We start from the raw sequence: 27175 nt of genomic DNA, 5'->3' as shown, positions 1-27175 counted from the left end.
AACCTTTAATTAAACTGATTTTACTGTTATTTTCTGTCACTGCAGTCAAAGGCAGTAACGTGATACTTAATGGCTACAGTGTCTTGGGCAAAATCTTTTTCATAGGCAGGTGAATACATCACGAGTCTCAGAGGTACGCCTTTAAAGAAAGACCCTGAATGCAGCAGCAGCAGCAGCAGCATCACAGTAAGCCTGCACCTGCTGAGGCAACTCAACTGTCTGATTTAATGCCGTCAGATAACATATGGGACAATCAATAGGATGTGAAAAACTGAAACTAAACGCCTAAAACAAACAGAAAAGCAGGCAAACCGCATTTAGAATTAATCGCGGGACGTATCTCTGCAGATTACGGAGCTCATTGCACCGGATATGACGTCACCACGGTCTTGCCTCCTCCACCTCATGACCATCACTGGACAGGACGGGGGAACACTTTAGTACATTTGGGTGTTTCTTTAAACACCGCAACAAAACACACCAAAAAAATAAAAATAAAAAAAAATTAAAAAAAATAAAAATCTCTTTTGCGACCTGTGGTTTAAATGATGGCCCAGCTGCGGGCCTGTTTTGCAGCCTCACAAGCGACATCGTCTGTTAACCGGATAGCGCGAGCGGACTCTTGAGTGACTGCGGGTTTGCGCCGAGCGAACATTACGCAGCTGTCTGTAACCGACGCTAATCTAACGCTGGCCGGAGCGGCTCGTCTCGCCACATGATATTGACGCACATCGTCCAGGGACAGAGCTCCGCAGACAGCGACAGGATCCGCTAGCCGAGAAACCCCGCGCAGCCGAAATGGACAAAGACGAAGCCGACCGGCTGATCGAGAAGGCGAAGCTGTGTTTACGGTCGGGACGGAGAGATCGGGCGCTGCAGCTGCTCTATGAAGCGCAGAACATTTACCCCAGCACCCGGGCCAGAGGTAAAATTAGCTGACGCACATTCTGCAATGGCAGTCTGACCAACTAACGCTGGTCAACTAGTTAACTTAGTAGAAAATGCATTTGCAGATTTTTTTTTTTTTAGTTTGGCTGCATGGAATTGGTAATTTCATACGTGGATTTAAAAAAAAAAAAAAACAAAATAGATGGCCATCTGCTTTAATACTTCATGTCTGTGAGGCTCCATGCTGAAATGTAGGGCTCCCTTCCCCCTTGCACTTCATAGAGAGAGCCACAGACCGAGAGGCAGCGCTGTGTTGCAATCTGAACGTATTTTCGGTGGGTTTTTTTACTCCGCTCAATTGGTTTTGCAATAATGACATCCTAACCAGCGTAGATCAGTTGTCATAGATTACTTTTAGCTTTTGCTCATCACGTGCACGAGGCACTTAAATGCCCCAAGGTTCATCTCGCAGCATTTTGCGGTGTGTTGTTTATATTGGCTGTGCAGTGCGCTGTACATATCATGCTGCTCCTGTACAAATAGGTTACAATTCGCAGAAATGAACTGCATAAATGAGTGGAGAAACATGAGCAAATGTTCTCACACAAGGACACAAAGATTCAGTAAAAGGTCTTTGAGTATTATTATGACGGGACTCAAATACAGAGGACATCACCAGATCATCATGGCCTGTGGGAGATTGTGGTTTTTGACAGCGCTAATGAGGTGTTTTGAATGAAAGACATTCATCCAGTCCCAGATATATGTTTAAGGCCTGCTCTAAAAACATGTATTTGACCAGTAACCATAATTTCCATTCTAAGTTTTCTCCATCTTCTTTCCCTCTTTGCACCTGAACTGTCAATTGACCTCAGACACGGTGGTGGTTGTTGTTGTTGTTGTTGTTGTTTGTAGTGCTTATAGATGCCATACTAAGGGATGGAGGCAGTGCGGCTCCAGAAGCAAACCATGTGCCACCGCCAAACGGCTGGAGAGATGAGGACATTAAAAACAACGAAACGAATAATGCAGGTGGTGACGAAAAGAAGAGCTACACTGAGGATCAACGCCAGGGTGTTCTCAGGTGCGCGGTAACTCTCAGCTGCTCTGCAGTGATAAGACCGCTGCCTTTTGTTCGTTACCGTATAGCTGGCTGTGTTGCATGTCCTGAGTAAACTGGCAGTTTGTTGTTACACGGGTCTCCATCGAAGCTGTGTCGTGTGCCATCGAAGCCCTCTGCGTGATGCCGATAATGGAAAAAGTCCACGATGTTTTTGACCACCTACCCACAGACACAATCCAGCAAAATCATATCGATAACAGGCTGCCCTCATTGAACCAAACACTGTTTTAACTTGAAGTGGGACAGCATTATAGTCATAGTAATTGTAGGCGCTGGTTCTCGAAGTGTTTTTGTCTGAAATAAAAGTGCACTAATTGCTTGGACTGGAATGGCCATTTACGCGTGTATTTAGTTTACATGCAATTTAGGTATAAAACTGACTGAAGGTTTTCGTTTTTAAATTCCCAAGGAACTAACTATTGTGTTAAAGGTGCAGTATGTAGGATTTAAGTCCTGTCTTGTAATACCACTTTGTATGTTAAGAGGCGATAGCGAGTCAGTGTAGCGTCCACTCATCAGTTTGGTCAAATGTTGTGTATTCTTGCCATATCGTTAGTTAGTAGGTGGCTTTTTTTAATGTAACTATTAAATGTAAGTTAGATTGTATGGACTCAGCAGTGGGCCGACTAAAAAAAACAACAACAAAAAAAACATTTCAGCCTCTAGTTTACATAATAGCTTACATATAGTAAACTCATATAGACCACAGTAGCATGAAAACAGTCACAGCAAAACTTATCAACGCCATTTGGACTGTTTCGGTACATATTGTGTTGTCATTTGCCGCATTAAAAATGTCTTTTGAATTGTATAAAAGCTTTCAGTATATCTGGTCTGTTTCCGACAATAAATTGCCTCAGTTTGAGAGAAAGCTAGATGACAGGCTAATTGAGCTAGACACATGAAGCTATTCTCAAAAAACTAGTCTCAAAAAAACAACTAACCCATTTTAACACTTCCAGTGACGTCGTACAATTAGCTACTTTAACAGGTCATCGCTGCGTAGCCAGTTTTAGCATTGAAGCTATTCACTTGCGACTTCAGAAGAAACGTTGCGAGTCCAGCAACAAACGTCCTTCCTTTACTCGCCAAAAGCTGTCTCCAGTGGTGGAAAGCAACGCCAAAGTTAACTCTTAATTTGCTTTTATCTTGCCGAGAGTTTCAGCCATTGTTTGTTTTTTTTTGTTTTTTTTCTAATCCATTCATTATAACAAGAGGTCAGACGACACTACTACTTCTTCTCGTGAGAGCAGGCTGGACGCTACACTGTCTCACTATCCCATCTTGTGGTACAAAGTGGTTTTAAGAGACGGCGCGGGACAGACGTAGCTGGTTAGCATGCTTAACTTCAGTTGGTATCTGAGCAAAAAAACTACATATGCCACTCTTTGAGAGTAGAAATACCCAATACCCTCATTTCAGTCCGTGAGACTCCATCTGTTGGCTTTGAAGTTCAGGCTCGCATTCATTGTTCTCCGTTTTTGCAGGATAAAGAATTGCAGGGACTTTTATGAAATCCTGGGTGTTAACAAAAATGCCAGTGATGAAGATTTGAAGAAGGCATACAGGAAGTTGGCCCTGAAGTTTCACCCTGACAAGAACTTCGCTCCCGGAGCCACAGATGCTTTCAAAGGTACGAGTTTTGCAAAGAAGAAAGAAGAAGGGAAAAAAAACAACAACAACAGCCTTCGCTTTGAGGTAGAAAGGCGACATGATCTTTTTATTGTCCATTTTTCATTGAATCTAAAAGAAAACATAATGCTGAGCACTGCTCTTGCGTGATGACAAGCCGCTACTGATTACACAAAAGAAATTCCTTTTCTCAGCAAACTCAGAAGTCAGTAAGTTCAAGAGCACACACACCCCCCCGCTCCCCCACCCTCCGGTAGCGTCTCATTTAAATGAACTTCGGCGGAGGCTTTAAGCTTGGTCAACCAGTTTTAATCGAGGTCAGGAATTCTGCACGGGGCTGTTTGTGTTCATTAACGGCAGGTTTTCAAAGTGTGAGCTGCATCTCCCCGTGGGGGAGGGCAGGGGGGAGGGAGGGAGGTGCAGAGGGAAAGACGCAAGAACAAGATACTGCAAGAGGTGAAGAGGACAGATGCATGCCAGTGTTGAGGAAACAATGGAAAGTTAGGTACTGCAGTTTGGCCCAGTCAGCGGTAATGGCTGTCACACGAAGCTCCTTTAATACCATTAGCAGTCAGTTACCGCCAAATGTTATCTCAGAATCACAACTCGGTCAAATCTGAACACACGCAACGCACACTTTTTGTATGAACGAGCCCAAATGTACATCGTACCTATAACTCGTTGCCTGAGAATCATCACATTGTTAGTTTCTTACATTCTGGATCAAACTCATTCAGTAATAGTTGTCTATATAGCCACGGGTACATTGAAATCAGGAGCTACTAATAACTGCTTCAGCATACAGCGGGTACAAATGACCAGAAGCCCTCACTACGATATTATTGTGATTTCAAACATTTTGTGATATGCTGAGTATTGCAATAAGACATTTTGAAATACATTGTAATTAGTTTACCGTATCGCCCCCGAATGAAAAGTTTTCCAAAAGGCTTTTTATCTAATGAAATAAAGTTTTCAGTCCATTCATCTCACTCCAATCATTTCTATTGCAGCAAAATGGGGTTGTAAAACAGACAGACTGACCGACAGTCATAGAAATGTCACAAATTGCCAAAACTTTTAACAAAAATGAAGAAAATGTTCAGGTTGTAGCCCAGGAATAACTTGGACCACCAAATGCGGGGTCAATTTCAGACTCCTGATTCATGCAAAGTAAATACTTCCCCTTCATGAACTACACGACTCTCTTGTTACAAGCATTACTGATGCTTTCGACTTCATGTATGCCACGACCAAATGTTTCTCTTCTCTCCCCGCAGCAATAGGCAATGCATATGCAGTGCTGAGCAATCCAGAAAAGAGGCAGCAGTACGATCAATATGGAGATCAATCTGCAACTTCGAATGCGCCCCAACAATCCACCCACAGTCGCCATGGACACTACCGAAGCTTCCACAGAGACTTTGAGGCCGACATTTCCCCCGAGGAACTCTTCAACATTTTCTTTGGAGGAAGGTTTCCCACAGGTACATTAAAAGAAAAAAAGAAGAAGCATGATGCTCAAAGGGATTGCTGGGATTGTTTGAGGTGGTGTTGTATGAGGGTTCTTCATGAATGTGGTCGGCAACAAAATTTATTTTAGCCATCTAAAAAAATTCCATATCAGTTGTAAGTTTACACTGTATTTAGAACAATTTCACGACTTTACCTTCCCGTCAGACGGCCGAACATGACGGGGAACTACAACCCCACTTAAAACAAACTGAACTATCCCTTTTAAAAAAAAACTGAAGCCTCTGCAAAGTCACTCACTATTTAAGGTGACACGTGGTGGGTAATTTGTAAGAAATTCATGTATACAATGCAGCTGGCTGTTTTCTCAGTAAAAGACAAATGAAAGCACAGTGAATTATGAGTTTTGAAACTGAAATTTGACTGATTTTAAATTTGATCTTAAATGCTATAAAATAATGCACTCTATTAGTAAGAGCAGTAATATTTGTTTGTTCTCAGTATTGTTCACTATTGCGGCTGTTGGCCACAGTTTAGGAACATTTATCTACCGTTTTATCGTGGAAGTGTAGATGCTGTAAAACTGTATCTCCCTACAGGAAACATCCACGTGTACACCAACCAGGGAGCCTCCTACTCTCAGTTCTATCAGCCTCGTCGTCGACGTGCTTATGAAAGACGCGAGGAGGTGGTGGAGGACAACCAGAGTCAGGTCAGTGACTCACTAAACATAAGGACAAATCCCAGAAAAAACAACCACAGCATTGTGTTGTGATCCCCTTGTGGAGTGACTCTTAAATCATTAACACGCACTGGAGAACCACAGTAAAGTATGGGGATGCATGATAATGTGGTTGCGGCCCTCGAGTGAAGGTTTCTGCTCGAAATGTATTTCTTTGGAAGATGGCGGTTTTCCGTGAAAGGCAGAAAAGTACAGTACTGGCAAGAGTACAGTATAATCAGTGCAGCCTACATAAAGTATGACATGCTTTGTAATCTGTGCTGATTTCATCTTCCCACAGAACACCTTCACTGCGCTTCTGCAGCTTCTCCCTGTGCTGGTTTTAATCCTCATATCAGTGTTTACTCAGATGATGGCCACTAACCCGCCCTACAGTCTCTTCTATAAGCCGTGAGTCTATTAAAACCCATCGACCTAACTACTAACAAACATTTAAAGATCCACTGAATACATTTAAACTCTTGTGTTGTGGTTTCAGGGCCATGGGGCTGGTGGTGTCCAGGGAAACGCAGCACATGGGTGTGCCATACTACGTCGACAAAAGTTTTGAGAAGGAATACCGCGGAGCTGCGCTGGAGGAATTAGAGAAAAACGTTGAGAGCGACTATATCGAACACCTGCAGAACAGCTGCTGGAAGGAGAAACAGCAAAGTAGGCGGGCAGCTCAGATGGGGAGACTGTGAATGATGTGAATGAATGGTGAAACATGTTGGGGAATACACTTGTGTACCTACTGCCAGTTAGATGATAAGATTGAATTTTCATATCTGTATGTTCAATAAAAGGCCGCGGCCAGCAGCAGCAAGCAATAACTTCCTGGGGTCTCCGTTGCCCAGCAACTGGTCTTAACCAATAAATAGTCTTCCTTATAATCTCCTGTAAAACAGCAAAATTTGTTTTTATCCAGGTTTTTCTTTTTTCTTTTTTTTAACAGGTCCAACAATATCTACTAATGTTGTTATGTTTAAAGGGGCTGGCAGGCAGATTTTGTAACTGCTGAACTGAGCCACCAGTTTCCACCCGTTTTTGCTCTTTATGCTAACCCTGGCTAACAGGCTGCCAATTGCAGCTTCGTATTTGTTGTCCAAATGCTACAGCGGCGTTGATCTCTTCATCTCACTCTCCGCCAGAAACCGATGTAGCCTATTTCCCGTAACGCCTAACTTCCGTGGAAGCGGGACGAGCCGCTGTGACCCATGTTTCTTTTTGTCATTTCCGTTTCCTTTTCAGAGTCTGACTTGGCGAACCTCGGTCAACTGTACCGCGACGAACGGCTAAAGCAGAAGGCCGAGTCGATGAGGCTGGACCACTGTGAGAAACTGCAGCGATTGGTCGGGCGTCAAAGAGTCAAATGAGGACTGTCGGAGAGGAGAAAATGTTTCTTTTTACAGACTTCACAACAACGCATTGTAGTGAGGTGTGTAAACGTATCCAACCTGGCCACTTTGTAAAGAAATCTGTTTGGTACAGCGCAGTCGGCGGGAGATGATGCCGCTGGAAACAATGTGCCTTCTCTCCTCTTTGACGGTAGAAAATACGAGTTGCATGTTAGCTGCCAATCAATCCTGGCTGCGGTGGTAGCAGCACCAAGTGCAAACTCACTGTGGCAGTGTGTTTGATGTCTCCGAGCCTTTAAACTTTCTTATAGAAATGGCATGACATACGTGGTCTCCCTTTGGGGTTACGAAGGCAGTTGTATGTTCACACATACATGTTTTATCTGTTCGTAGTTCACCTGTATTTATTTTTGAATGTTTGTGTCCCTGCTGATATTTTTAGGTGTATTTATTTAGTAGTTAATAGAGTGAATGTTAAATGGGCAATCTCGGCTCATCATTTTTCTGTAGGAAGTAATTCAGCACAGTGAATTCAATAATATTGTTGTCTTTGGACAAAACTAAGGGCGTCTGTACTGTGAAATGACACAGGAACTTTAATTTATGATGAAAACAGAGAAAAGAAATCAGGCAATTGGACCTCCGGTACGATACAGGAGATATAGGAGAGTAAACATTTTACAAAACATGACTCAAATTTTCATAAAAGGTTGTATTTGCCAAAAAAAAAAAAAAAAAAAAAAAAGAGCTGCCTCCCACAGCAGAGCTTCCAACTCCCTGCACTACCGCTTGCTTAGATGTTCATTGCATCGGTCATTTAGCTTCTGCCATTCAACAACCAGTATTTTAGCTGCAGGTTCAACTTTAAGAAATGACTACTGACCTTTGAAAAAAGAGGCCACAATATATATATATATATATACAAGTCATCCTGATTTATCACAAATAGAGAGACGAGTTCAACCAAAAGCCCATTCACGGTCCTACACACTGTTCCCAGTGTCCCTCCTGGATACAGGAAGCTCAGCTGTGAGCAGTATGAATAAGTTTATGTGGGCTTTAAATGGCATGCAAGACCTTTTTTTTTTTTTCATAAACCATGCACAAGCTTAATTTGGTTTTCAGAAAAATGGTTTTCAGCCCAGATTTATAAATGTTTTGTAAATCCTGCACCCTTCATTTCTACAGATCTTTTATAAAGAAGGTACATTTGGTTTTGAAACAAAAACTGTAAGTAGATGTAATAATGTTAATCAAAATATTAAGTATCTGTGGGCATGAACCTCTTTCTGCCACAGCTAGGACCCAGAATTGGGACTTTTACTCTTCATGTTATATCATTTCATCACAAATAGGATGCTAATGTTGCGGAGTTGTTAACTTGTTGGCTGTTAACAACCAACCCCAGATCATCAATACTTGTTGCTGTGCACTAAGACTGCCAAACTGCCTTAGCTGTTCTCATAATTGTGAAGTATTCAGGTTCATCTCAAGCACTTTTAAGTTCATATTTACTCCTGTGTTCCATATCGTTACTGTTGCATGCACCCTAGTGAGAGTGTTTTATTAGTTGCATTTTTTTTTTTTTTGGCAAACACATCATCATGGCTACTGACACTATAAATGTTAAATGATGAGACTATTCAGGTCCACAATGTACACCACAAACATGTAAATCCTTTACTGCACAAGTCAGGTTTTGGTGTCAATCAGTGTGGAAGTACACTTGAGTAACACTGCAGAATTAAGCTTTCAGCCAAAATTACCAGAAAATTAAAGATGTAACCAGAATATATACCTGTTCAGTCTGATTTGTTCCAACTCTGAGTTCATGTTGGGTTGACTCTTTGAATGCTTCGTGTAGTTTGTCACCAGTAAGCCAGCAAATAAAAGATGCAGGAGACACAAGCAAATGTATGTCAAACTGCCCAGATAACATATTGTTCACTACTGATATGAGAAAACTGCACATTGTCCTAGTTGAGGTATAGTGTTTAAACTGTGGCATTTTTTCAGGCTGATCATAAACTCAGGCTGAACTGCCAATCAAGGACCTTTGTCTCTTAATTTCAAGGTTATTAATGGGTTATTTGTGTTTAAAAATGGAGGTTATCATGTAAAATACCAGTAAAAAAGCTTAAATTTCATTGTTTACTTTGTTAGAACTCCTCACTGCTACCTTTGGAAAATCTTCACTCGCACAGTATTTTTATACATTGTGGCCTTGATGTGATCTTGTCAAAAGGCTTTTCTCTAACAGACTATGGATTTATAAAGTCTTCAGATCCCTTCTCTTTTTGCACTCTACTATGTCGCACATTTAATTTGAAATGAAAAGAATAGCTTTTTTCCCTCATCAAACTACATTCAATAACCCTCATATAGACACATGTATGAAAGGTACCGCAATGCAATCCACAGTGCCTGTCATGACAAAAGCCAAGCCAGGAAATGCAAGGAACTCTGTATAACTCTAGTTAAACATGTGGTGAGGCATAGGTCTGGGTCAGGGAGCACAATGGCTTGTGATATTGGAAAAAGTTTGAAAGCTTCAGGCCATACTGATTAACAGCAAGCTGGGCATTCGTCACGGAGGTGACCAAGAACCCAATGGTCAATCTTAACAGCGCTTTAGTAGGCCAGGACGGGAGAACGCGAGTGGCATCAGGACAAGTCTCTGACTGTCGTTTTGAGTGTCCACATCAAAGTCCAGATTCAAACCCCATATTAGATCTGTGGAGTGTGCAAAAACTGAAGGTGACTGAATACATTGTGAAACCACTGTAGGAGTCGGTCTAAAATGACATGTTTAACAGACTAGATGTACAAGTTAAAGATAGTATCTTGGTGTTTCTATCAGGCTGGATTCCACAGAAATAGACCAACCTTTGTTTGAACATGAACACACTGTATTTACACATTCAACAAAGTGGCATCCTGAGCAGGCAAACCCTGAAAATGCCTCGTCTCTGGTTCACTAAAAGCTACAAATAGGTTTTATTCATCAAGCCAGTTTACACAGAACACAATTAAACAAGAGAAGAAATGCAAAATCGTTCATTATCATGGGTACTACACCAGAGAGCTTTATGAAAGATGATGTGTCCTCTTTATGTGTAGACAGCACTTTGTAACAGTTGAAACTAACAGTAGTGATTTATTTGCTCGTAATACTCGTGTAACTCTTCGTCGGCTGTGAAAACAGCTGCGTAAACCCAATCCTGAAAAAAAAAATCTGCAAACTCCCCCACTAACATACACAACATCCAACATCGGTGTCAGAAGTGAGGCAAGGGGAGAACATTATACTTAAAAAAAAATGATATGAAATGCCAACTATTTAATATTCCCCACAAGAATATGAGGCCTGTTCTCGTTGCTATCTGCATATATTTTTCCCCCCCAAGAGAGTTTTCAATTGGACAGCACCGAAACAGCAAAGTTAGGTTGTCACTGTTACTGCTGTGGTCTGTTTTAGGTTGGCACTGTGGATAAACTTTGTGCAAATTCAAGCTTCACATAGTAGGTGGGAGGTTCTTGTTACAGTTTTATTGTATTAACACTTTAAAATCCACAAAACAGGTAATAAACGTGACGTCTCAAAAGCACTGAAAATGACTCAGAATATGTATGTAGGTACCGTTTCACAGGACGTGTCGCATAGATAAAATCAACTCAACACAAACAATACAGCCATATTTAAAAATGATGGGAATGTCTTTAAATGAGATTTTTTTTTTGTTAAATTAAGAGTTTTATACCAGCAATGAAAACGTTTGTTTGAAGTCAGTGTCTGTCTCTGATCATACACTTTTTGGGTGCAGACTATGAGAAATTGTAGATTAATCAGACTGGTTTTACATAGTATCACCGACATGGTGCAGATCTCAAAATTAACATTAATCTGGAGTTCAACCAGGAGCCTAATAATTTAAATTTCAACCCAATCGTTGGCTCGATGTAACTTTTATCTTCATTTATGCGGCCTCGATGAACTTTAGAGCAGGTTAAGTCTGAGTGATCTGCAGCCTATGAAAGGTTTGACCTCGTCTTTCAGAATGCCTCTATTGTAATCTGGGATTATACCGTATGTAATCCATGTACATATGGCTGTCTCAGAAGAAACAAGCTTCTCCTCGTTACAGTTTACCCATTTAGTCTAGAGTGCAAGTAAAAGTCACACTGCACATTATGCAGAGTGAGAATCTGTGCAACTGTCAGACGCAAAGCTTTGTCTCTTCACCTGATCTCAGGGACACAGCTGGACAAGAGTTTCATGTTGGATTTTCATTTCTTCATCTTGAGGTCGGCTTCTATGGCACTACGGCGCCCTCTGGTGCCTCCATCCTACAATTAGAGAGGAAGAAACGACCTATTAGACCGCTTTTAGTCTAGACTCTAGAGCATGGGAACTGTGCTTCAAGATATTAAAGTCACACATGACTTTAACATGGATATTCAAGTTCAGCACCATATGGTTGAGTTTTCTTTGTTTTGATATAAAAACTCCCGGTTTTGCTTCTTTCTGTGCAACGGTGAAGGAAGAAAGGGAACGTTTTGAAGGTTTTAAGATAGGTACTTACAAAAAGAGAAAGGAGGAAGGCAGGAGAGGACATGGAGACAGTGTCCTGGAAGAGGAAAAGGATGCACATCAGAGCTGCAACTCAAAAGTGCACCAAGAGGCTAAAGAAGAAGCAAAGTAATGCCAAGAAAGATGGAACACAGTGTATTTAGCAAAAGGAAAGCTTTTAGAGAAATAGTGTTAGAACACATTTCTATATAAAGACGTAAAGTACTGGTGTAACATTTACTCTTTACTTCCTCGCTGCCCTGCAAATGCACTACTACTACGACTTATTTAAGAAACATGTTTAGCTCACTACATCCAACATGTACTATACAGACATATATTCTTGTCAACCATTTTTCAAGGCATTGCATGAAGTTTTATAATCATCTCCTACTTCCAAGTCAACTAGCGGTTTCAGTTTACATCAGTACGCTATGAAACATCAACATTTAACGGTTGGAATTTGCTTCAGAGTCATCGGATTATTTTGAAGAAGTAAGAAAAGAACAAATGTAAAAAGAACAACTCTGCAACGCTAGCTGACTTACTGGAAAAAAGCCTTTTGGGTGTAGGGCTGTGATAGGGGTTTATACACTGCATTAAAAAAAATTAAATCAAAATATCAAGTGGGCCTTATTTTGTTTTGTTAAGAGCTGCATCGTTGTGGCATAATAATATAACCGTCATGTAAGTGTTTTGAAAGGTACACATTTCCCACATCAACATTAGCAGTTCTTTACTCATCAAGTCATATTATCATGCAAAAATAATGCATCTTCGACAAATATATATTCATTGTAATCCGTCAGGCCAATTATCCGCTAGTTAATTAAATTAATGAAAAACAATAGCTTTCTTGTTGCCGAGGGAAAAACTAACCGTATGCTTTGCTAAACTTTAAACACATGAAGGCTTTAAATCCTAGCAGGTTGATTTTCATAGCATTCGAAACCAATTGCTAAATGAAAGGAAATCAGTCTAAAATTAAATGCCATGCTTTGGAAAATGGCCAGCAGATATAAGTTGGGTATCACTTTCTTCTACCTTAAAGTCAGCCTGTTGTCTCACCCTTGTCTCTTCTTCTGTACTCTCTGCTTTTGTCAAAATTCTAGTGAAGCACCTTGTCAGTGGAGTCCTGTTTGCGCGTGCTCTCACGGCCCCTCAGGCTCTTGGCGCTGATACCAGATTCTGAAGTCTCCATGATCAGCTGGGTGGCTAGAAACTGCTGGATCTGCTCCAGGACGTCACGCTGCATCTCCAGAGCCATGTGGTAAACGTCGTGATCGAGGCCGTTGTACATGACGGCGTTCTGAAACATCAGCATGATGTCCCTCTGGAACTCAGCGGTGGTCCGTATCAAACCGGTCTCAATGTTCTTTTTTATGGTGGCGAGGTCCATGGGCCTGTAGGAGTGAAGAACCGAGGTAGTAGAGTCTGTGCTATCACATGTTGTTTTCCTACGTTTTCTGTATAGTTGGCCATGTTAGTTAAATGAACAGAACTATAAATATAACTACAGCAAAGATATTTGGAGTTTCACAAGGATCATTTCTAGGCCCTCTGCATTTTCTATTATATTTGAATAATATTTGTGCCCATATTAATGGAACATATTACATGTTATGTTCATTATATGACACGTTACATGTATCATATGTATGCCAGCGATACAGTCCTGTAATCCATTGTTCATTCCTCTGAGATTGCGGTTGCTAACTTGCCGTCTGACTTCAATGCAGCATGCCCCATTCATTTTAAACACAAATAAAACTAAGGCTATGTTCTTTGCACCCACTAATTTAAAGGTTCCTTTCCAAATGTATAACACGCTGGAGGGTGTTAGTATTGAGTTTCTTGATAGCTATAAATATCTGGCCATTTGGTTGGACCTCTTGTAATATTTTGTTTTGTATTTTATTGTAAGTGCATAATTGAGGTACACTTTGCTGCCTTCTTCGCCAGGTCACGATTAAAAAAAGAAATGTAATCGCAACAGTATTTTTTACCAGGTTAAATAGAAATAAATAAACATGATGTGCTTACCTGTGCACAATACCATGGTATCCAGGCGCAATTTCATCCGTTACTGGCTGAAGGAAGACATTTGCATACCTACAAGAGGTTCACATAAAATCGGTTTCAGTAATGATGCAAAGAACTTAAAAAAATGGAAATATATAGGCTGAGCATCAGTGGCTGGTGTCACTGTTAAGAGACATATTCTAACCTGTGATTGGCCGCTGCACGCCATACAAGCATAATGGCTTTCTTCCATATCTTGTGAGCCTGTAGAGCCTCCAGGTCCTCACTGCCCACAGAACTGAACAATGACAGAAGATAAGAAGTAATAGAAATGCAAATGTCACAAGGGAGGTATTATCAAACAGAAGCCGATCTGCAGAATGACACGCTTAGCAGTTCAATACGCTTACACAACAATATTAGCACCATATAGGGAGCACCTTTGGCACCATCTCACACAAATTACATTTCCCTTCCCGTTTCACTCACAACTGCGATGAAGCGGGGCTGCTGGGGATGGAGTCCGCGGTTGTGTGGAGGTGCAGAGACGAGGAGGCCGTGTGGAGGCTGTATCCATCCTCGCTTTCGCTAGCTGCGGGTTCCAGCTCTATTTCCCCGTCCGGCTCGGAGAAGAATTCCTCCCCTCCATCACCCTCTTCTTCGCCACTCACTTCCGGCCCGTTTAGCTCGTTGTCCACTTTAGTCCTCGAGGCTCTCTCTGCTCCCCTTGCACTTATTCCATCCTCCACCTTCGTCTCCTGCAAAGACGGAGAAAGATGCAAAGAGATTCAAACAGAGCGTGCGGTGCAGAGAAACTGTGGCGCTACACACTCTGCATGTCAGCATAGAAATTACAAGCATGGTGTTCGCCTCTCGTTGGGTGCTATACCTTGGGATGCCTTTCTGTCAGTGGGCTATCTTCTAATACTGAGTCTGCCAAGATAGTAAAGATGAATAATAAAAATGAAATGGTTATGCAAAATGCATAGTTGCATGCAAAATGCATGTTCTGAAGCAAGTTGATACTAATATTTAAGCATGGACGTGCATACCTCTGTGGGTCTTTTCAGGTCTTTGCTGTGCCCACTTCTCACTTTCACATTTTACGGTAACATCCAATGAATTTTGGTTTTTCGGGTGCACCACCTCTCCAGTGTCTCTCATTGCCTCAGACTGTGGAGGTGCCCCACTGTGGCAGTGCTCCAAACTCTTTGGGTTGCGTGAGGATGAGGAAGTGGGAGGAAGGCTCTTCAGTCCCATGGGAAATGGTGCATGACAGTTATCTTGACTGTTGCACAGAGAGGAGAGTGAAGCCTCTGTCCTCCCCTCCAGGCTACGGTGAAGAGATGAGGACTGTAGAGCCCCTGTGGGCACAGTGGGGTGAGACTCATGGGGCCGGAAAGGCCCGGCATCCCAGGCACCAGACAGAGGATGGCCATTCTCCTCACAAAGGGACAGAGCAGCCTCGACTGCAGCTGCATCCAAAGCCTCTGCAGCCTCATCTGCCTGCAGAAAAAGAAACAGGACTCTACATCTTCAAGAATATTTGAAGTAGAAAACAAATAAAAATGGGTCTTAGTTTTATAGATCACCATGTCTCTTATATTTATATATAAGAACTATATATAAACTGGATTAATAATCATAATAGAAATACCCGCATTGTAAATTAAACATTGATACCCCCAAAGGTTATCTACAACCGATCTCAGTGCTGTGAAAATAGATGGTGTGTATTGTCTTTTTGAACCTTGTCTTCAATGATGGCGATAATGTCCCCCACTGTCTTCAGGTCCAGCTCATCTCCCATGTAGGACACAGTCATATCCTCCTCACTGAGCTCCGACACCTTATCCTCCGCAGAGACAGGCTGGCACCCAGGGGCCACCGACGGCACCATCACATCCACCTCTGCACACAGGGAACAACGGATTTTCAGATGGAATTTCTTTAAGCCTTAATTTACTGTTTCTAGTCCACAACATGCACAAACGCTCTTATCATTGTCTCGCATCTCAAATTTTACCACAATGAATTTGAAATCTTGTTTGGCATATGTTGTTTTGTGCACTTGAATTATTTTGTGTAACAAGTATGTATTCACCTCTTCCACAATGTATGAACTGTACAACAATGGGGAGGTTTCTGGATCGTTGGTGAAATAAGGCTTATAATAACACTGATCGTATAATAATGTGACCTCTAAATTCATATTATTAATTCTACATTTATTGATATTCTATCATAAATTCAATAAATACAGTTAACAGTTGTTGCTCCAACATTATATGACATCTTCACGAGATTAGGGGATATGGCGTGGAATTAAAACAGTCTCATTAACATAACGCAGCACAGCGATATGCATCTGTTCATTTGTATCTGTGCCTCATAATTTACGACTCCTGTCATCTTTTGTATGTCAGATTATTGTGTTTGAAGATGATGAATATATATCAAATATTGAATTTGATATTTGTGAATCTCCACCTATTTGTGTAGTTTCTGTAAAGGCTGTTGTACTGCACGGGTTGGTCACGCAAAATTAACAAATGCAAGGAGATCCAAGCGCTTTCCAGTCGATGGCGACCAAGTGCTGGTGGCCTGCTAGCAACGTGAAGGAGCAGCTGCAGCATGGCCAGCGAGCTAGCTGCTACCAAGTTAGGAAGATGTTTTTTTTTTTTTTTTAATTCACAAATTGCATACTTTAAAAAGTTTTTCCGAGCCCGAAAACATGCTAGTTTATGTCGACACGAGAGAAAACCTGTCACTGGCAACAACACTGAATTATCAATTTCAATGACCGTTATTTTGTCTTAAAATTAAATGGGAATATTCCCGTCTTCCCCCATAGTAGTAGGTAGTCACCTATCAATGTGCAGCCATCCCTTTACTTCACAAACAGGCAACCAGTGACAGCCAGCCAGCGCTTTTGTCACCATCTACTGGTAAGCGCGTGGGCTTCCCTGCATTTGTTAATTTGGCGTGAAACAGCGCATTACAGCAAATAGGTGAAGGTTCAGATATAGATTCATAGACACGTATAAGTCTGCGTTTATTTTTGCTCAGTGTTTGTGGATAATAATGAGACATATAATAGTTGACAAACAGAAGGGCTGAAATTAAAATCTCTAGCTACAAAGTGACATGAAGAAAGCGAGGCAGTTTGTGCAGGTGACAGTGGACAGACCTGCACTTGCAGAGACAGCAGAGTCAACAGGAACGGGAGTGGCAGCAGAGAGAGGAGCGCCGGAGTCTGCACTGACCATAAAACCTAACGGAGGAGAAAACTGGGTGGGAGAGAGAGAGAGAGAGAGAGAGAGAGAGAGAGAGAGAGAGAGAGAGAGAGAGAGAGAGAGAGAGAGAGAGAGAGAGAGAGAGAGAGAGAGAGAGAGAGAGAGAGAGAGAGAGAGAGAGAGAGAGAGAGAGAGAGAGAGAGAGAGAGAGAGAGAGAGAGAGAGAGAGAGAGAGAGAGAGAGAGAGAGAGAGAGAGAGAGAGAGAGAGAGAGAGAGAGAGAGAGAGAGAGAGAGAGAGAGAGAGAGAGAGAGAGAGAGAGAGAGAGAGAGAGAGAGAGAGAGAGAGAGAGAGAGAGAGAGAGAGAGAGAGAGAGAGAGAGAGAGAGAGAGAGAGAGAGAGAGAGAGAGAGAGGGGGGGGGGGGGGGGGGGGGGGGGGGGGGGGGGGGGGGGGGGGGGGGGGGGGGGGGGGGGGGGGGGGGGGGGGGGGGGGGGGGGGGGGGGGGGGGGGGGGGGGGGGGGGGGGGGGGGGGGGGGGGGGGGGGGGGGGGGGGGGGGGGGGGGGGGGGGGGGGGGATGGCCTCCAGGAGACGGGACAACATCGGGGCACCTGCCATGCAAACATTCATACACACAAAGTGCAAACAAAGCAGCTTAAGCCTCCCAGCAAGCCAATATAAGTGCAAACATCTTAGACAATAGTAGCTTTTATAAATAGAGAGCGTGCATACATTCAGAATTCAAAAGTAAAACGAATGAATATATGATAAGTTCTTACAAACAGAGAATAGCTGTAAAAAGTCTTTTTATTTTTTATTTAAATATCCTCGTATTTGCAACGTAGTCCCATGTAATTAGTCACTTTGAGACAGTTCAGCATACATTCAGAATTCAAAAGTAAAACGAATGAATATATGATAAGTTCTTACAAATAGAGAATAGCTGTAAAAAGTTGAGACAGTTCAGTTGGTCACTATCAAGAAAATGAACTTCACCCGCAGCGCTTCAGTGTTGTAAAAAAATAGAAATGGTTTTATAAAGATAATCACACGTAGTGTCTGTACCTGATGCCTGAGAGAGAGGTTGAGTGGGTGGAGCCAGCTGCAAGTCATGTGTTCCGGTCATGTTACCAGCGGACATGTCACCCTCTCCAATCTGGGATACAGATGCATAAACACATGTCAAACATTTCACGTGCACATCAAGTATTAATGTGGTCTTGTATGTAAAACGTGTTGGATCAGAAAGTTTGTTGCCGATTCAGACATAACAATCCATTCTGTCAAAGTGAACCCTGTACGGACACGATGTAATTTCACACATAATACAAATCCTAAGCTGAATATCTTTGTGATCTCGCCGCAGTTTGACTAGAATCCCCGGATGCGTGTTTATACAGACAGCACTACATGTCAGAGCAGAAACGTTACAAGGGGAATGTGAGGAGGCCGTTGATCTAAAAAAAAACATGAACTTATTCGGACGTGTTGCAATTTCATAAGAGCAACGCTGGCTTTATCACATGGAAATGATTAAAAAAAAAAAATCTGAAAGGAACTACAATTCCAGGAGGTGACTGTCTAGCTCCCATTCAGGAAGAAGCTGTTTTTGTTTTTAATTAAATACATTTGCAGAACTAACTAAAAGCTCAGTATCTTTAAATGGCAAAACAAACTACAGCAACTAAAAACCACAAACTAGAATATCAAATACTTCCTAAATGCATACATATGATAAAGATGGGATCCCCCACAGTTTTGAACATGTTAATTATGAAGTTTGGGACCTTTGCCATTATCCAGTTAAGTCTCCCCCCGACATACCAGTCTGGAATTTGTGGCCAAAATACTGCCTTTTTTCAGTAACTCTGACAGGAGCGGAGATGGTGGCGGTGTGGCTTTCTGGCCCAGGAGCTTCTTTTGGGTGGCGTCATCTAGAAGTAACCCATGGCTGATGTCATCATTACCGGGTCCAGATGTCTCGGTAAATGTCAGTAACCTGGCTGTTCCTGAAGCCTACAGACAGACGGAGAGAAACATGAACTCATACTGCTCCAACAATTCAGGAATGCTTTCACTGATCTACCAGTTGTCAACTCACTTTAGCGTCTCTAATGTGTTTCTTTCTTCTCTTTTAAAGAGAATGGTTACAAAATAATTCAGAAAATCATATTACATTTCTGCTTTTATGCCTGACAGCAGTGCTGGCTGCTTATTTTTTTTTTTAACAGTTCAAGTTATTATGCAAGATATCTTATATATTATTGTGTGTGTCATGGTTATAGCTGAAGGTTTCTGCTTCTCACAGTAACAAGAAATTACGTCAGAGAATTTAAATTTGGGGCACACAGGACAGATGCTGACAAAAACTGCCTACGCTGCAGTGATCTTAAAAGAAAGTAATTTTAACATAATTACTCCTATTTAAAATACCAACAAACATTTTTAAAACGTCCCAATGGGAGGACCGATTACATACTGATAAGTGGGGCACGCCGTAAACACCTTTTGGACTTTCAGAGACTTACACTCTTTGTGGATCCAGTAAAATCCAGAGTCAAGCAGTCGAGTGGGTCACCTGGTGAGAACTCCTGGTTCGGGGAGCAACAGCCTGAGGGTGAATGCATGGTGACACTGGGCATCCGCTTAGGTGTGTTCTTTGCCGCCAGTCTGGCTGAAAGAGGGAGGGGCAGCAAAGAGAGGATTTTCTTAAGGGTTGACTCGCAAAACAACAAGACGAATCATCATCGACCCACTGTGAGACCAGTGCTGACACAGTTCAGTATGCTTATATATAACAAAGGTGGTCATTATGCAAAGACTGGACCCTTTTGATTTCAGTGCTGATCTGCAAGAGGATACGCACAAATATAGATCAGAAGTTACACTTCCTGTGCACTTTTATCAAGTCTGCAGTAACCCAGTGAGCCAGATACACAATGTCATCATTTAATCTACAAGCTGTTACACAGCAGAGGTTCAATAAAGGATGATGTCTTCAGCAAGTGGGCCAAGAAACTGTAAATGAACAGTCTCGGCTATCTCTCATAAGTAAACATACTATTTACTGAGCATTGAAGGAATCACTGAACCATGCAGTGATTTTATGTTGATGTCTTTCCCCCCAAAATACACCTTAAAAATGATGGAGATACCCTGATAAGCAGCATCTGTGTTTTTTCTTTTCAACTCTGCTTCCTTCTCCTCCTCCAGTTTCTTCTTTCTGACAGAGACACAAAAGAACATTTATATTTCCTTATTATTACAGTGTCAAATGCCTAAAAGAGATGTTTCATTGTAGAAACAGGTCGGATATAAAGTTTCTTACTGCAGAATTTCTACCCACAACTCTTGCAGTTTGGAATCTAGATGTCCTGCTTGGATCAGTTCAGCCTCTCTCTTCAGCTTCCTGCGGAAACAGCAGCACATCAACCGATCTCAATGACACCGTTTACAATACGAACGACTTCATTTTTCTAGTTCTCCTCAAAGAGGATATGTTATGTTACCTGTGCTTTTCCTGTGTTTCTTTGATCAGCTTCTTCAGTACATCAACCCTCTCAGCCGTCAGCCTGCGGACTATCACGTCCTCCACCGTCTCCACCACCTCACCTTTCTCGCCACGCTTCCGCCTGAAGGCAACGCATTGTTTTCCCGACATGTAAACAGTGCAAAGCTGTGCAATCTTTCCGATTGCGAGCCTACAATAGCGTGTTTGAAGTTACAGTCGGGTGCTTACTTGGGGGCCTCTGTTGTTTCCAGGAGCTCGGAGTACTTGGAGGCACAGTGCTGTGAAGATCCAAAGGAGAATCAAGAACAGCTTTGTGACGGGACAAAACATAACGGGTGAAGCCTACTGCAGAGGTCGTGAATGTTAAGTCTGCACGTTCTGAAAGTGAGCTCAGATTTTGTGGTACCTTTTGAGAGAACCAGTCAGGTGGTCGTCCAGGTTCTGCAAACGGTTTGATGGCTCGGCTGACAGATACCCTGTTGAGATGAACAAATGAGGAACATGCACGGACTAGATCCAAAACATCCTCTGACATTTCTGTCCTGGTTTATTCTGGTTATTTTTTTTTTTTTTTTACAGGTGTAAATTCTTCTAAATCTACTGTATGTAATCATTTGTATTATCAATCTTTTGGGATTTTCATTGTTAACTCAAACAAAATGTGTACAACTTTAAAGCCAGCATACACTGGGCAACATCATTACCGGTATGCCGGGTCATCACAGAGCTAACACAGACAGACATCTGCATGGCAACCTACAGAGTGGGTAATTCATCTTATCTGCATGTCGTACTTTGAGAGGAAACCATGGCAGCCACCTCTCCAAATACGCTCTTATGAACAATATCAAATCTAACAATATACTATCTTAAACACCGCCGTGCAGCAAATTCACCACCTCCACACATGTTCAAACCACAAATGACCGCGTACGACTGTGACACATACAGTTTTGCACACAGTAATGAATCACTGGCACCGGATTTAGCCTAACGTGGCAAAAAAAAAAAAAAAAAGAATTAGAAGGAAAAAAAAAAAAAAAAAAAAAAAGCCTTGCCAGTTCTGGTCTCCACTCTTCATGACAGATGTGGCCAAACACAGCTTCTCCCTCACGGACCATGGCTCTGTTGGTCCAATGACAAGCAGCTTGTGTTCTGCAGATGTTGGAGGGAGATGGGGGGGAGGGGGACAACAACAACAACAACAAAAAAACCACACCGTGAAACACACTTTGTACATTATATTTAAACAAAGCCTGATATGTCCTACTGATCGCTCGCTGCCGTTCTCAGGCCCGGTATCGACATTACTCTCCTGATCTCTTGAGCTTCATCTTTTTCTCTGCCATCCTGTGCCCGAGCTGCCCACCATGCCAGCAGATCACGGGGGGGGGGGGGGAGCAGAGGAGGGGGAGGAGGGAGGAGAGGGGAGGAGGACATATCGGTGCACAAAAGGAGCATGCACGTTTATACATTTGCTGTTGAACGAGCAGGGGTGTTAAAAAAAAAAAAAAAAAAAAAAAATAGTGCTGTCAACTCGCGATGACAGCCATTCATCCTTTGCGGGCTCCCCTGCAGGGAGCGGAGGCTGCCATGGAGGGAAGTTAGTAGCGACCAACATCCAGCAGCAGGACACACGCTACGCACCGCTAACGGGGTAGCATGGCATGACGTTCGCTATGTACTCACTTCCAACCCCGTTTGCCATCTTCCTGTCATCCCGACGTGCCATTCATCTCGGTCGGTAGAAACCCAGCAATTAGCAGCGCTGGCGATTTCCGAAAACGACGCGCATACCGTTACACACGGTAACACCGACGGATGTTGTGGATGTTGAGGCTTTCGGGATTTTTTTTTTTTTTTTTTTTTTGGTGTGTGTGTGTGTGTGAAGCTAGCACGCTGAATCACCGGGTCACCGTCTCCGTGTGTCTCCGATGTTGGTAGTTTAAGGATTAACTCGCTTGGCTCAAACGCCACAGTACGTGGGACCGCGTCGGTAAAGAGTCGCGAAACGCGGTTTAATTTCGCCTGAACCTCCACAAAGTCTGTGCTAACCAAGCGACAGGCAGCCAGAAAGGAGATTTTTTTTTTTTTTTTTTTTTTGGTAGTCTAACGAGTCCGACACGTTATCTGTCGGTGTTCGTACACGCCCACCACTAACGATGCTTCAACCCTGGAGGCTGCTCAATTTTCTTAACTTGGCCAGCTTGTTTTTGTCTCATGCAAAGATGGCCTTTTTTTCTTTTTTAATCCAAAATGTATTTGATACGTGTGTTTAGTGGTTCACAAAACATTTACATCAAATTAAAAAAATTAAAAAAACTAGGTTGTTTGCCACTTAAATACCAAAAATGATCACACTGTGCAGAAGTCATTATGGCCAGATTCATTTAGCTTACAGTCTTTGGTGTACAAAAGATGTCGAACAATTATTAAATGCAAAACTTTTTTTTTTTATGCACTACATAATTAAATTAACATGTCAAAGGGGCAGTTATTTGGCTCCCCCCCCCCCCCCCGTCTAATAACACTAGAGGCTACATGGATTTTATTGTGACATTTCAACACAACATAAAAGATGTATAGAAGCAAAAAAACAAATCTAAATTAAAGGGTTTAATTACAATTAACTACAAAAAACCCGAATATGTGTGATTTTTGTATTAATCAAATCTCAACACAACGTCAAAAATGATCACAAAACAAATGAAACACTTCCATCCCCTGTAAATGATGTTCTTTCCAACACGTCAGACCAGTGTGTCACAGAGCAGCAGGAGCTGTTGTTTTCAGTATAACCTTTGTGAGTTGTAGCCAGTGGTCTATACAAGTGGGAGTTTTTTGTTGTTGTTTTTTTTTTTGCATTATCCTCATAATAGTCCATAATAAGTCCTCTCAACTTTTGCCAGTTGACAGATACGGATATACATAAGTGGAATAAGATACGAGCTACGGGCACTGACACGTAAAAGGCCTCTCAACTCTCTACATAAAGGCAGGACTCAAATAGACACAGAATTAAAAAGCTATTTTCATGACCAAACCTACAAAACAATATATATATAAACTAAGACCTATTTTTATTTGTTTTATACTTTAAATATTCTTTAACATCTAGAGTCCTGTTTCTTTTTCTGCAGGCAGATGAGGCTGCAGAGTTAAATATTGCATTTTGTTTTGCAAATGCAAAACGTACCTATCAAAAGAATACATAACATTTTTCTAATAGACAATGCTTTAGGGACAAATGGACGCTTGACTTTTGGCACAATCTTGAGTGAAACACTGGCAAGTTTAAATTCACTCAGAGCGCCACCTGCTTTTGTGTAAGGCGAATTACAGTCTTCAGCACAATAACGACTGAAAGATTGCATTTGTAAACTATTTCAAAACCTCTTGTCCTAGCTCGTAGACTATAAATAAAAATTGCAGATATAACATTGCTATAACCAAATTGACTTCAATTGATTTTATAATTGAAAAGAAAAATATGTGTAGGTTGTATGTTTTGTAGATGAACCATCTTCTGCAACTGTGTATACATGACACTTGAGCACAATAGCAACAATTTACATTTAACAAGGAGATAAAAAGAACTAATCCACAGTGCACAGCTTCATCATTAAGATATGCTGTAGAACATAAATTTAGCGCACTCCTTGTGTTTGGTTTGCTGAGATGAAAATGAGCCTCCGGCTCTTTAAAGTTGGGTTTTATGTTTTGTGAAACAATGTCAACTCTTTTTACTGAGGGAATAAAGTACAATCAAAAACACATGTTTGTAAATGTTAACTTTAACTTAATTGTAACACATTTGTACACCAATCTTGATGGGATCCTCCTGTCTGATTTCATGATCCTTCATAAATAAACAGTATGAGACAAGAGCCATGCTGGTTGACTGGCTGGAAAGATGGCTTTATGTAGCCATCAACACTCAGCTCTCAATTAGTAGAATCTGAACATTCCCTGCCTTAATTATGCAAAACCACTGGACGAAGTACCTTTTTTGGCCCCTGTTGACAGATGTTGGTTTGAGGAAGCAGCAGCTCTCTCACTCACAAGGTCTCGTATCTTCCATAAAGAGAGACCAATTACTACAGGGAAACAAATGTTAATGAGGCACTTGACATTTAACTCCACAACACTGCTACTTTGCCCCCTGCTGCTCTGTGGAATAACTCAGCTCTGCAGGAAAGAGCAATGGCATGAGACAAATAATGCTGTTCTCGCATGTTGACAAAAACTCAGTTACTTATCTTGCACATTTACGACGCAAATTATTCCAGTGTTCTTGTGTGTTTGTAGGAAAGATTTGGGCTCGTAAAGTATTTGTTTGGAGCTTAAGTCATTTTTCTTATTTATATTGTACATCCTGTTGTAACACACAAGCATGTTACCTGGAAACCATGTATTTACAGTCATTTCTTACTACTGTTTTACTGTAAATCTCCACAATACTAAATATCATTTCAGAGAACCCACACAGGTACAAAAACAAACATAAAGCACCTTCTTTTTACTGTAGTGCATCACAGTCACTGTATAAAAACCTGCCTAAAGATAAATGATTTCTTACACTGTGAAAGCTCATAAAACATATTAATGTTGAACTTTTGTTTTGAAATCAAATTCATTTGTGCCACATAATAAATTTCTTATAAATGTTTCATTCACGATTGTTCCTGTCATGCAACAAGCTCCTTGCACCTAAAAATGCACTTGATAAATACATTTTGGAGTATTTAAGATTTAATATTTCTTTAAAAATGAATTGTCAGTAGGAAAATTAATTAAAGTCATGGAAAAAAAACTCTGCCCATTTTCTTGAGAATTATAGTGTCTTTTAATGTTGCTTTCATGCCTTTATTTGAAATATAATATTAATTATTGTGATCACATTGCTATTTATAATTTCTTTTTAAAAAGCTGTATTTAAAGTACCATCTCAGAACATGAGCACCTCTGTCAATACAGGTGAGCGAATGATAGAGACTCAAGAGATGAAGGTCACGCCACATGTTGCCTTTAACTGCTGCACTGCTGCAGCCCATCCTGGAGGCAGAACCGGCACTAATTATTTTGAAGGAGGTAACCTATTGAAGCCTTCCTCATCTTTGCCATTAATCTAACTTCATTTGTGATTGTGGCTTCACGTGGCGGACCTTTTTGAGAACAAGTTAATTCCAGGAGCCAAACACTTGCTGTCAGTCTCGGTAAGTTGGGAATTATTTTTGAGTTAAAATAAATAAATACAAAATAAAAAATTCTGAGTGATTCTGCAGTTTTTTATTTTTTTATCTGCTGTTGCGCAGATGCATGGAAACAGCTGTGTGTGTTCTGTTATGGCAGATAAAATGTGAAATAATATTAACATGTAGAAATTATTTCTGTTGAGACTTTGAGACTGCCTCTGTCAGACACCGAGTAAGTGAATAAATTGTCTTTTGTCGTTGACTAATGACCCTTTTCATTTACAGCCCTAAGAGGTTCAACATGATAAACCTTGCATGAGTCTTTGCAACAAAGCAACATAACAGCAGCTGTGTATAAAACAAAGTGGAGAGATGGCATCATTAGAAACTTTAAATGTGTAGTTTATGACAAAAATATTTGGCAAGAGTAACATGTTAATGTTAGGTGTATTTACAATTTTGGCTAGCGGATTCCCCCCCCCCCTCCACCCCGCCCCCTCGGGAGGGCTGCTATGCCTCCGCTCCCCTGCCCTCCTCCTTTGAGACCCTCCCTGCACCACATGCAGCTGAGACCCAGGGAGCAGAATTAACAAGCAAATTGAAACAGACTCTAACCGCTGGCACAGATACCTTCAATAATTTGTCACCCACAGTGTTTGCTGTGTGTGCACTTTAAAAGTGTCATCATTTTTGTCCCTATAATTTTGTTTATTTATCAGTGATGCATACTGTTATGTGTTGTCTGTAGTTTGCTGCAGGCTGTCTGACTTTAGTGGGAAGTGGCAGGATGTCTAACAACATGGCCAAGATTGCAGATGCTCGAAAGACGGTAGAACAACTGAAGCTGGAGGTCAACATAGAGAGGATGATGGTGAGTCAAAAATACCGTGTGAATATTGCTCTTTTCACTTCTTTGCATCTCAAAACAATTCACTTGTATGTGTTGTCAACCATCCACTTTTTAAAAAGCAAAGAATAATTAAGAGGTAGTTTATAATGTAGAGAAATACAATTACTATATTTTCAGCAATCAGACTTCACTCGAATAAAACCACCTTATTTTGAATAATTAATACAAAATGAAGGAAATACATCTAACTGAGGAAGATATGTGTGCATTGGGTTTTTAAATCGATGGTGACAAATGAGCTAAAGTTTCCTTATGTTCCCTTTATTGACTCACGCGCACACTTTAACACAACCTTTTTGTACAGGTATCCAAAGCAGCAGCTGACCTGATGGCCTACTGTGAAGCTCATGCCAGAGAGGACCCCCTGGTGACACCAGTACTGGCATCGGAGAACCCGTTTCGAGAGAAGAAATTATTCTGTGAAATACTATAATGTCTACATGGGGAAGGCAGTCACGATAGCTGTTTTAATGCGGAATTCAATGACAAAACCTTTTTTTTTTTTTTTTTTTTACAGCTTACAACTTTCCTGTGGGAG

The 27175-nt window shown here is 41.5% G+C and overlaps 3 protein-coding genes across 7 annotated transcripts; 2 read left to right on the top strand and 1 right to left on the bottom strand.

Annotated features, from left to right (window-relative positions):
- Positions 1-215: 215 nt before the first annotated feature.
- dnajc18 (DnaJ (Hsp40) homolog, subfamily C, member 18) lies at positions 216-8986 on the top strand. The gene is made up of 8 exons (XM_069713344.1): positions 216-925; positions 1804-1972; positions 3499-3644; positions 4924-5130; positions 5716-5828; positions 6139-6248; positions 6337-6509; positions 7089-8986. The coding sequence occupies exons 1-8, from the start codon at positions 799-801 to the stop codon at positions 7211-7213; spliced, it is 1170 nt and encodes a 389-aa protein (XP_069569445.1). The 5' UTR covers positions 216-798; the 3' UTR covers positions 7214-8986.
- Positions 8987-10163: 1177 nt separating this feature from the next.
- Positions 10164-22629, bottom strand: brd8a (bromodomain containing 8a). Of its 5 annotated transcripts, none has more exons than XM_069713336.1 (20): positions 22222-22629; positions 21591-21687; positions 20939-21008; positions 20761-20810; positions 20531-20653; positions 20350-20430; positions 20177-20244; positions 19550-19695; positions 18846-19037; positions 18087-18177; positions 16978-17061; positions 15538-15698; positions 14840-15293; positions 14677-14720; positions 14277-14545; positions 13993-14085; positions 13809-13877; positions 12886-13168; positions 11779-11878; positions 10164-11542 (listed from the first exon to the last, which is right to left on the bottom strand). In XM_069713336.1, coding segments are annotated over exons 1-20 (2520 nt in total). In that variant the 5' UTR covers positions 22265-22629; the 3' UTR covers positions 10164-11540. The 5 variants fall into 5 exon arrangements, 4 of the variants coding, with proteins under 4 accessions (XP_069569437.1, XP_069569436.1, XP_069569438.1 ...); XM_069713335.1 differs by having other exon boundaries at positions 11779-11823; XR_011311563.1 differs by having other exon boundaries at positions 11499-11542; positions 11779-11823; positions 12834-13168.
- Positions 22630-25632: 3003 nt separating this feature from the next.
- gng8 (guanine nucleotide binding protein (G protein), gamma 8) lies at positions 25633-27141 on the top strand. Its single transcript, XM_069713268.1, has 3 exons — positions 25633-25748; positions 26476-26598; positions 26942-27141. The coding sequence occupies exons 2-3, from the start codon at positions 26515-26517 to the stop codon at positions 27068-27070; spliced, it is 213 nt and encodes a 70-aa protein (XP_069569369.1). The 5' UTR covers positions 25633-25748; positions 26476-26514; the 3' UTR covers positions 27071-27141.
- Positions 27142-27175: the final 34 nt, after the last annotated feature.

The sequence above is a fragment of the Brachyistius frenatus genome, unplaced genomic scaffold, assembly GCF_029030835.1.
Source record: "Brachyistius frenatus isolate BFR_SWC_R1_liver_20210118 unplaced genomic scaffold, ASM2903083v1 Contig_117, whole genome shotgun sequence".
NCBI classification, from domain to species: domain Eukaryota; kingdom Metazoa; phylum Chordata; class Actinopteri; family Embiotocidae; genus Brachyistius; species Brachyistius frenatus.
The sequence above is the reverse complement of the archived record's forward strand: the minus strand, read 5'-3'. Positions and strand labels throughout refer to the sequence as shown.